Here is an 11,723-nt window from a genome sequence, read left to right as displayed (position 1 = left end):
AGCCACACTGATGCAAGATTGGCTCAAGAAGAAGATGAGAAGGAGGAAATTCTATTAATGACAGTAGAGGAGGAAATTGGTGATGATGGAGTGGAAGAAGTGAGAAAGGAGAAAGTAGATATAGAAGAAGTGTTATATATGGTGACTGTGAAGGATGAGAGTGATCATGGTGATAACTGGTTCCTTGACACTGGGTGTTCAACACACATGTCAGGAAAGAAGGGATTGTTTGTTGAGATAGATTTCACTGTCAAAAGCAGGGTGAGGTTTGCTGATGACAGGACTATGAAGGTTGAAGGCGTAGGAAAGGTGATGATCAGGAAGAGAGATGGATCTAAATGCTTTATTTATGGAGTGTTGAATGTTCCAGGAATGAAGAGCAATCTTCTGAGCATTGGACAACTACTGGAGAAAGGGTACAAGATGGTGTTGGAGGATTGTGCCATGAAGGTGTATGACAATGAGAGGAGATTGTTGATTAAAGCAAATTTGTCAAAGAATAGAACATTTAAAGCTGAGCTAGATGTTCTAGTGCAACAGTGTTTAGCATCAACAATTGACAAGGAAGAATGGCTATGGCATTTTCGTTATGGTCACTTAAACTTCACTGATCTGAATAGGTTACAGAGTAAGGGAATAGTGAAAGGAATTCCTCATATCAAGGTGCCAAATGATGTATGTGGAGAATGTATAAAAAGCAAGATGTCCAGAAACTCATTCAATCAAAATGTATCCACAAGATCCAAGAAGAAGCTGCAAGTTGTTTTTTCTGATGTATGTGGACCAATTCAACATATGACTCCTGGAGGTAACAAATACTTTGTTACATTTATAGATGAGTTTAGTAGAAAACTTTGGATTTACTTGATTAAGAGGAAGAGTGATGTGATTGAAGTATTCAAGAAATTCAAAGTTTCAGTGGAGAAACAGTGTGGAAAGAATTTAGAGATATTAAGAACGGATGGTGGGGGTGAATATGTATCTGCTGAGTTTGCTGAATTTTGTGAGAAAGAAGGCATCACACATGAAGTAACACCTCCATACACTCCTCAACATAATGGAGTAGTTGAGAGGAAGAATAGAACTTTGTTGAACATGGTGAGGAGCATGTTAAAGAGCAAGAAACTACCAAAATATTTGTGGGGAAAAGATGTGAACACTGCTGCATACATCTTGAACAGAAGCCCAACTAGGAAATTGGAAAATATAACACCTGAGGAAGCTTGGACAGGAGTGAAACCTGTGAATGTATGTATACATGATTTTGATGATGTCAAAAGAAGAATTAAACAAGGCTCATTTTGCTTCAAGATTAATACAAGATTGTTTCAACAAACAAAGCCTTGATTCAAGATTTCTTCAAGATCAAGCCTTGCCTCACAATGAAAGGTTTCAAGTCATTCAAGGCACATGTAATCGATTACCAATGGTTTGAAAGTGTGTAATCGATTACACATCATATGTAATCAATTACCAGAGACTCTGAACGTTGGGAATTCAAATTTTAAATGAAGGGTCACAACTGTTCTAGAAAAACAACTGTGTAATCGATTACACTAATTCTGTAATCGATTACCAGAGAGGATTTTCAAGGAATATCGCCAACAGTCACATCTTTTCATTAGATTTGTGAATGGCCATCAAAGGCCTATAAATAGGTGACTTGGGCACGAATTTTATGCAGAGAGTTTTGCTTGGCAAAAATGTCTTATCCTCTCAAAAGACAATGAGATAGATTCCAAAAGAACTTCATTGTCAAATGCTCTCTCAAGAAATCCTTGATCAAACACTTGCAAAATCTATAAGGATTCTTACATGATCTTCATTGTAATATTCTTCTCTAGAAGAGAGAATTCTTCTTCCATTCTTCTTATTCAATGAGATTGGTTAAGAGACTGTGAGTCTCTTGTTGTAAAGGATTCCTGAACACAAGGGATGGGTTGTCCCTGTGTGGTTCAGACTTTGTAATGGATTTTACAAAGATAGTGGAAATCTCAAGTGGGTTGCTTGAGTACTGGACGTAGGCACGGGTTGTGGCCGAACTAGTATAAAACTGTGTTTGCATTCTCTCTTCCCTTATCTCATTTATGTTAATGCAATCAATTTTGCCTTGCATGTTTAAAGAACATTATTAAATTGATTGTTGCTACTTCTTCTGCATTCTAAGCCTATCCCTCTTAAGATAACTGAGGCCACAAGGTTTAACAAAACCAAGTGTGTCTCACCTCAGAGTGTTTGGATCTATTTGTTATAGACATGTACCTGACCAACTGAGAACTAAACTTGATGATAAAGGAGAAATGATGATATTGATTGGATATCACTCAACTGGAGGTTATAAATTGTTGAATCCAGTGAACAACAAGATAGTGATAAGCAGGGATGTAGTGGTGGATGAAAGCAAGGATTGGGAGTGGAATGTCACACCAAAGATAGAAAAACAGAATCAAGTTGAATTGCAACTTGAAGACAGTGACACTGTGACTGTGCAAGAAAATGAAACTGGAGTAGGCAGTGCTGAGGGGCCAAGAAGATCTTTGAGATAGAGACAAGTTCCTCAAAGATTAAATGATTTTGAATTGTTGAATGATGGTGCAATTAATGATGAAGGTGAGATAGTGCATTTTGCACTACTAGCTGAATCTGAGCCACTCACAGTGGAAGAAGCAATGCAGAATAAGAATTGGATTAAAGCTATGAATGAAGAGCTTAATTCCATAGAAAAGAATAATACTTGGGAGTTAATGGAACTACCAAGGAATAAGAAAGCCATTGGAGTGAAGTGGGTGTATAAGGTGAAAGTAAATCCCAAAGGAGAAGTGGTGAGGTATAAGGCGAGATTAGTAGCAAGGGGATTTCTCCAAAGGCAAGGCATTGACTATGAAGAAGTATTTGCACCTGTGACCAGATTAGAGACACTGAGAGTGGTGGTGGCTCATGCAAGTTTGAGAGGGTGGAAACTACATCAACTTGATGTAAAATCAGCATTTTTGAATGGTGATTTACAAGAAGAAGTGTACATTGATCAACCACCTGGGTTTGTGGTGAAAGGCAGTGAGAGCAAGGTGTTCAAATTGAGGAAGGCTTTATATGGGTTGAAACAAGCACCACGTGCTTGGAACATGAAAATAGATAAGAGCTTGACCAATTTGGGTTTTGTGAAATGTAGGTCTAAGCATGGAGTGTATGTGAAGTCTGGGGGTGAAGACATTATGATGCTATGCCTTTATGTTGATGATCTGTTATTGACAGGAAACAATGAAGCAAAAGTGAATGAATTTAAGAAAAATCTGATGGATGAGTTTGACATGACTGACCTGGGTGAGTTGTCATATTTCCCTGGAATTAAATTCAAGAAGTGTAGTGAAGGAATTGTTCTCACACAGCAAAAATATGCTACTGATATTCTGCATAGATTCAATATGCAACACTGTAACAGTGCTGAAACACCTGCAGAAGCTGGTTGTGGCTCGATAGAGATAGTGAAGAGGACTTAGTAGATGCTACTGAGTTTAGAAGGATTGTTGGGGCATTGAGATATCTCTGCAACACCAGACCTGATCTGGTTTTCAGTGTTGGTCTGATTAGCAGAGTTATGGACAGGCCTAGAGTATCACATCTCAATGCAGCAAAACGAATATTAAGATATGTGAAAGGAACAATTGGTTATGGAATTTTGATGCCCATTAACCATAGTGAAAATACAAGAAATCTATATGGCTATACAGATGCTGATTGGTGTGGAGACAAAAGTGATAGGAAGAGCACAGTTGGGTTTGTTTTTCTAATTGATTCAACACTAATTTCTTGGAGCTCGAAGAAGGAATCTGTGGTTGCACTTTCATCATGCGAAGCTGAATACATTGCTGCTGCAATGGGAGCTTGTCAAGCAGTGTGGCTTGATACTTTGATGCAGGAACTGAAGATCAAAGAAGAAGGTCCAGTTGAGCTATATGTAGATAACAAATCTGCAATCAAGTTAGCCAAACATCCAATTGCACATGGAAGATCAAAGCACATTGAAACCAAATTTCATTTCATAAGAGACCAAGTTGCGAAGGGAAAATTCAAGTTGAAGTTCTGCAGATCAGAAGATCAGCTTGCAGATATATTTACCAAGTCCTTGAAATCTGAAACCTTCAAGAAACAGAGAAGCATGCTGAATATTGTTGATAGCAGGAAACTAGCTTAAGGGGGTGTGTTAAACTCAATAGAATAAATAAGCTAGTTATTGATTGATATAGATATTGCCACGTGTAATAAGTACTCTCCTATATGTTGAACAACATACTAATTGTGTTGATTGAGTATTAGCCACGTGCTACTTCAATGGCAGAAAAAACTAGCTGATATAATATCATTTTGTGTATTTGATCACAATAACAAGAAACAGAAATAATTTCCGTTGTAACTGTTTTCCCCTTTCTCTCTCTCGTTTTTGGAAAAGTGTATGTGCGTGATTTTTTTGATGAATTCATACTCCAACACGGTTGACTTAATTTCGTTGTGCCTTTATGCCTGCATTTACTTAAATTAATTATTAAAATTATTCAATTATTACTAAAAATGATTGGATGAAGTCATCCAGAGTGGTGCCACCTAGTGAAGTTAACAATGATTAGGACTGGGTTAAGCCACTCGGTGATGTCACCAAATTAGTAAAAAATCTGAATTAGTAACATGAGTCAGTGTGATATCATCTAGGTGACAAGTTGTTGACCGAGACCATTCAAATCCTGAAAGTGACTTAAATCACTCACATTGGTAAATATTTTGTGGACCGACCCACATTAGTCTTTAGTTTCCCAAATCATCCTTATAGATCAATTTTCGTATTTTTTGTCAACCACACTCATCATCAAGGAGTAAAATTATCATAATTTGGGACCATCACATGTCTATGATATAAAGTATTATTTAATTTTTATATGACATGTAATCAATATTTTTAATTTATGAGAAAAAAATTTAATAAAATTTGATTATGATACGAAAATTGGTGGAAACTATACTAATCTTAGAATATGTAATACTAGTAATTTCAAGTGAACGGAGAGACAATTTGAAGCTACAGTTCCATGCTGGTAACTAACAAGCCAACGGAAAATTAAAATATCCATGACTATGAACAGAAGCATTGTGCAAATCCCCATATCTCTTATTCAACCTCCCTTCACATCCCTCACCTCTTAATTTTTCCTTCTTATGAAAAGTTACCAGAAAGGCAGATAGACCATAAAAATTAATAAAGCTAGCCCTTCCCCCCTCTAACCAATTAACAAGTGACTGTCCCAACGTTGTTTGTTACAGAAACATCTAACACCATGGTTTTTTTATATGTAAGAAAGAGAGACGATCAAAAGGATTTGCAATACTCACACATTTATTTAACTAGACCTCTTTGGTACACCATGGTTAACACTGTTTGCGAAATTCACATGCCCCTAGCCATCATTTCATGGAACCTTCTATCAGAATCTTGCTTTTCCAACTTGAACTTCTCGTGGCAATCCGCTATGAACAGTTCAGCCAACTTATCAATCTCGTTCATCTCATTTCCAGAACCCTTTTTATCATCATGAACCTTCTCTTCAAGCCACTGCAAGTACCCAGCAAGTTGTAAATCATCATCATGGCAATCCTCATATAAATATTGTTCATCGTGATGGGTGTCACTAGCTTTTGGCAACCCTTCAAAGACCCGAGAGGGGACAGGGATAACATGAGAAGATTTTGAGGAGCACCAGTTATAGTGGAGCCTGAAGGAGCCAAAGATGATCTTCTTGGTCATCTTTTGCTTCTTGTGGTGGTGGAGGAAGTTAATGTTGGATTGGTTTTTCTTTCCCTTGAGGATTTCGACTATTACGGCTTTGACCTTGGAGAATGCACGGATGATGCGGCACATGTGGGAGACTATGAGGGTGTGGATGAGGCTCTTAAGCTTCATGGAGCTTAGGGCTGAAGAAGAGGGTGCAGGGTGTGAGGTTCTGAGATGGGAGGATGGGCAAGGCATGTTTGTTTTGTTTGTATGTTGTTTGTGTGTGAGTGTGGGTGATAGTGGGGTGAGAAGAGAGTGGTGTATTTAATGTGCGAGTGTATTGGGTCCATGTCTCATCGGGTGTAGTTTATATCAGTCTCCAAATTCAAATCCAAATCCTATTCGGGTTCCGGTCCTTCAAATTTGTGTGTATTTAAAGAATTATCATTTTTTAAGGTAAATTATCTACTCTAAAATAGAGAGTATAAGATTAGAAGGATGAGAGATAGATACAGAAACTGCTAATATGTCACTGGTGGAAATTAATAAAAGAAAAACTAAATATATGAGAATAATAAACTTGTTGCCAACACGTATTGCATTTCTATCTTTGTATTTTATTTTATTTGTTCTCTGTATCTTTTTTGAAGATCACTGAATCTTTTTATTATGTCACACCATTTATATCTCTTACTCTTTTTTTTTTACTCCCACTTAATACATCTTTAAAAATATAGTGTACAATCGATATTTTCAATCTTTTACAGGTCATATTGTTAACGGAGTAAACGGTATATATGATAAAAGAAGTATCGTCCTATTAATTATAAAAATGCTATATATATTCCTGGAAAAAATTTGACTGATTCTATTAATAAACAAATATTTAAAAATAAGAAATAAAATTCATTTTTTATTATAAGTTATTTTTAAACAAATAAATAAGTTTTTAATTTTTAATTTAATAGAAAATTGTTTAATATTTAATGCAAATTATGAGAATAATTTTAATAAACATATCTGTTTTAGTTATAATAAGATTCTAATTCATAAGATAATAGAATAATTTTTTATAAAAGTGTTTTGGATTCAGTAATTATGTAAGTAATTTCGATAATAATAAAAAATAAAAATTGAAAAAGTAAAGTTTTGAGAAGAAATAAAAATTGAAAAAAGTAAAGGATTTAAAAATATGTAATAAAATAAACAAACATAAATTCATATAAGTGAGGAATTAAATACATGTATGATAACTTATTGAACCTTTACCAATCTCAATGGTAAGTATGTTGGTATTTTGAAAAAATAAATGATTGTGTATCAATCTCATATTATAATATATAAGTTTTATCTTTATAGAGTACAAATTATAACCACTGTAATCGCTATAAACTTTTATTAAATCTTTACCGTCGATGACTTTGATTTTTTATCTCTATCATTGATGATTTTGTCTTCAATTTTCATAGTTGATATCTTCTAGTATCTTAATGTTTTGTAAGTTTTCATTTTTTCTATCACCATTCAATGAGTCAAAATATTATATTTTGACTCTTAGTCAAAATAATCTATTAAAAAATCATTTGTCAATACTTCGTCAAAAGATTATTTTTTGATAATAAAAAATTGTTGATGTCAACACATTCCACATTCCCATTGACCCAGAAAAAAAATATACATTTCATTTTTCGTGAAAAATTCAAAACCACGTTCGTGGATACTTGTTGCTCGGGGTAACAACCCGCTTTACATATATTTAAATTTTTTTGGTTTGTTTTGGTATATTCACGGACGTCACTCAAATTGCCATGCCATTTATTTTTATAGTACACTGGCATTTTGGTTCCATCAAAACCATATTATTTGTGATTTAAAATGCTTTTAGGTTTCAAGGAAATGGGAGAGAGATGAAGGGTCTTATTTTTTGTCTACCATTTGATATTTAGAAAAATTGAAAATGATTTATATTTTTTGAATGTACGGGCTAAATTTTTCCAAGATTTATTTTATGTTTAGTAACAAGATATTACTCATATCTTTTTCTTGCCATGTTTTTTTAGAAGATTTCTTATCATGTTTTAAAATTCCGTACTAAGGTAATAAGAGATTTTAACCTACTTGATTGTGTAGAATGCCTGAATTATTACAAACTCTTTGATACATCTTCAATTCTTACATATTAAAAAGAAAATTGTTTCTAATGCGATTTATTCTGTTTGGAGTTTCGATAACTCGAATAAGTGTTTTCCCATAAGATAAATTCGAGTTTTTCCAACACCCATGTTTTGCATTGCAGACATTTCTTTGTATTGAGATTTCATGCCGCCTTGGGACAAAGAGAATAAGTCTTTAATTGATTTTTTTGTTGTTTTACCAATTACGACATATTTAATTTGCGACAATTTTATTTGATACATCGAATAAGATTATTATAAATGCCAATTTTTTTATCTTATTTTTTTTTATTGAAAACAAACCTTAATTAGGATTTTTAGTTTCCTGATAAGGCATAATAACATACTTAAGAGTTAAGACATAAATTTGTAATTATAAATTAAATTGAAACAACTAAATTGATCCACATTCTCCCAGTAGTGTTTAACTCCATATTTTGTTAACTCTTTTATCTTGCAAAAACTCCATATTTTATTAGACACACAAACAATGATATATTGTAATTAAATGATAGTGCAAAAAGTATTACATTATATCAATAAATATATTATTTTTTTCTTGATTAAAAAAAATAGATTAGGCATATATTATTTTTCTTGATTAAATTGATGTTTATTTTTTTTTTGGAATTATCATAATATTAATATGAAATATCTGTTAATTTTATTGAAAACTAATCTCTCTTTTCAATAATATTTTTTTTTTCATTTTCCAAACTTAGTACCTGAGACTTTGTTTAAAGGGACTAAACTCAGGACTATTCGAACAATATTAATTGAACAGATAATCAATTAATACATTACCGATGAAAAAAAATGAATAACCGATAGAAATCAATCAATTTGAATGCTCGCTTTCTTCTTCTTTTTTATATAAAAATAACTTATTAGTTCAACTATAAATACTTTTTAGTCAAATAAAGTTAAATGGCCAACTAGCTATAAAAATATGTATGAATTGAAAATATTTTATTTTGATCTTACAAAACCTATGACAAATAATATAATTAATTTATACTAATTTAAAATTTTACTTATGCTTTTACTTTTTAAAAAAGTTTAAATATATTTTCATCTCTAATAAATATTTTTTTTGTTTTCTTTCTAATAAATTTTTATTTTATGTTGAATACCTACTAGAACAACAATTTTATTTTTGGTCTGGGACACTTATTTTTAGTCCATGATTAATTACTGAATTTTGTGTTTGTTTCCTGATAAATTTTTTTCATTTGTTATTAGTCGGGATTAAAAAGAAATTCAGTAATTTGTTAGGGACTAAACACAAAATTTCCTAATTTATTAGAAACTAAAACAAAATATCAAGGATAAAAAATAAAAGTGTTGTTTTATCAGGGATTCAACATAAAACATAAATTTATTAAGGAATAAACATAAAAATCAAATATTTATTAAAGATCAAAAATATATTTGAGCCTTTAAAAATATATGTGTGTACATCCCCTTGGTAATTGGAATTAAAAAAACATTTGTGGACAATAATAGGATGAGGTTATGTGGAGCACGAGACTTTTTTTATTGACAAAATAAATACTTTATATATATTATAATTATGATAAAAGGTACAAAATATACCCATATATGCATAGGAGAGTCTTGGAATAACCACCACCTCCATGATGTGCAGAAATCTATCTCTACAAAACCCCACCTCGCTCAACATCAGATCCGCGGACAACACCCGCCTCCACCTCAACACTTTTTGTTCCTTCTAAATCCTTCAAATAACCCAACATCACGTATATGCTATGGAAAACTAACTTCCCACGATGTTACATTGATGTGCTTCACCCTAATGCCAATGGCTGGATCCACCATTCCCACTTCCATCATTGCCACCGTCCTTACCACCACGCCCACTTCCACCCTAATGCAAGGATTGTTACACCACCATAACAGTCCCTACAAATAAGAACTCGAAGTTCCTACTCCACTCTATAAGTATCAGGTTCTATCTCACCTTTTTTATCTCTCATTCTCACCTAATTCACGTACTTATTTGAGCATGAGAGTCCTTTGTTTTGTAAGTCTCCCATCTTGTCCTCCTAACAGAGGATATTCACATTCCAACACGTGAGATCGTGGAGCCCATCTTGGCCACGTCCACCCTGATGTCGACTAGCTTCATATTTTGGTAAGTACATTTGGCACCCACTATGGAGCTATCGTAAAACTTACCCCGTGACCTCTCTTTCACTAATGGTTAGCACACGGTCTGGCCTCAGACGCGAGACCCCTTTAGAAAGCTCCAATCCTCCCTGTCATACCCTAATTTCGTCAGGGGATCATTATTTGTTGGCATGCGGCCTTCGCTTAACCACCTCGAAATGTTTAACACCCATCGTTGTGTAATCCGTAACGTCTCACAACATTCCGGAAATCAAAACAAGCATTGTTGCACAATCCGTAAAGATCCACAACATTTCAGAAGTCAAAAAGAGCATTGTTGCGTAATCCGTAAAGTCCCGCAACATTTCGGATGGCAAAAAGAGTATCGTTGCGTAATCCATAAAGTTTCGAGATATTTCGGGAAGAAACCGGTTAAAAACACGAAAATGGGACTATATTTAGCAAAGTGGGGTGTGTAAATAGACGGGAGTGTATTTAGCAAAGGGGGGTGAACTTATTAAGATCCTCCACGTTTTGTTGAAAAATGGTTTTCGGGGCTTCCATAATGCTTCCATAAAATTTCCGAAAACCTTGAGTAAACATATTTCACTTGATAAAGGGAAGAAGAAAAAGAAGAAAATCAAGTCCTATATACTTCCGAGGCTTCCGTAATGCTTCCATAAAATTTCCAAAAACCTTGGGTAAGCATATTTCACTTGATATTGGTGAAAGGGAAGAGGAAAAAGAAGAAAATCAAGTTCTATATGCTTTTGTAACTTTTCCGTAAATTACGAAAAAGGAGGGTGAACTTATCAAGGTGGGGTGCACATAGCAATTTTCAAATTTTCGAACCTGAGCCCTTCTAGAACATTTTGGAAGCTAAGTTATTTAAGGAGGAAGCAACCCAGCTCGCCTAGGCGAGCTGGGCGGCAACCTCCTCCCCCTTTTTCCTATAAATAGGCGAAGGGAGGCTATTCCAAAGGGTCCCTTGAAATTCTGATACTGAGGACAGATGTCGTACAGGATGTCACGACATCCCGCTTCAGAACATGCTGATTATATATGACAGTATGAATAGATTAAACAAGTAAATAACACAAGAGAATTGTTAACCCAGTTCGGTGCAACGTCACCTACATCTGGGGGCTACCAAGCCAGGGAGGAAATCCACTAGAATAGTATTAGTTCGAAGATCTAACAGCCACTGTATACAACCTTCTCACCTAATCACTACCCATGCAACTTCTACCTAAGAGCCACTCTTAGATATGAGAACCCCTCTCACTCCCTCTCAATCACTCACCCGTGTTTACAAACAAATCAAGGACACACCAGAGATTGCTCTCTGAACAATAGAGATCAACTCTACACACTCAGGTCCAACACTTGATGTTAGGGTAGCATCAAGGTGGCTCACAAAACACTCAAGTCCCAAAACTCACAAAATAACTCTTCAATCTCGGACTTGGTAGAAAACTCGTGCAGCCTTCATGTTTATATAGCAGTGTGCGTATCTGGGCTACAACAACTTGCGCTGGATAAGATCTATCATTCTCCTGAAAAATCTGCACTTAAAGATCTAAAAGATAAAGTTTGATCTTTTAGTTTTTATCTTTAATCTTTAATCCCTGAACGAACTATTCAAGTTTGTAATTCGAACT

General features: G+C 34.4%; 1 protein-coding gene across 1 annotated transcript; it reads right to left on the bottom strand.

The window, feature by feature from the left end:
• Positions 1 to 4,915: 4,915 nt before the first annotated feature.
• Positions 4,916 to 6,094, bottom strand: LOC100780040 (uncharacterized). The gene has a single exon (XM_003519011.4). It carries the CDS (start codon positions 6,011 to 6,013, stop codon positions 5,435 to 5,437), a length of 579 nt encoding a protein of 192 aa, XP_003519059.1. The 5' UTR covers positions 6,014 to 6,094; the 3' UTR covers positions 4,916 to 5,434.
• Between the last annotated feature and the right edge of the window lie 5,629 nt (positions 6,095 to 11,723).

This window comes from Glycine max, chromosome 2, assembly GCF_000004515.6.
Source record: "Glycine max cultivar Williams 82 chromosome 2, Glycine_max_v4.0, whole genome shotgun sequence".
Lineage (NCBI taxonomy): Eukaryota > Viridiplantae > Streptophyta > Magnoliopsida > Fabales > Fabaceae > Glycine > Glycine max.
The sequence above is the reverse complement of the archived record's forward strand: the minus strand, read 5'-3'. Positions and strand labels throughout refer to the sequence as shown.

Excerpts from the sequence above, each read along its gene's own strand:
- LOC100780040 (XM_003519011.4), bottom strand. The coding sequence starts at position 6,013 with ATGCCTTGCCCATCCTCCCATCTCAGAACCTCACACCCTGCACCCTCT.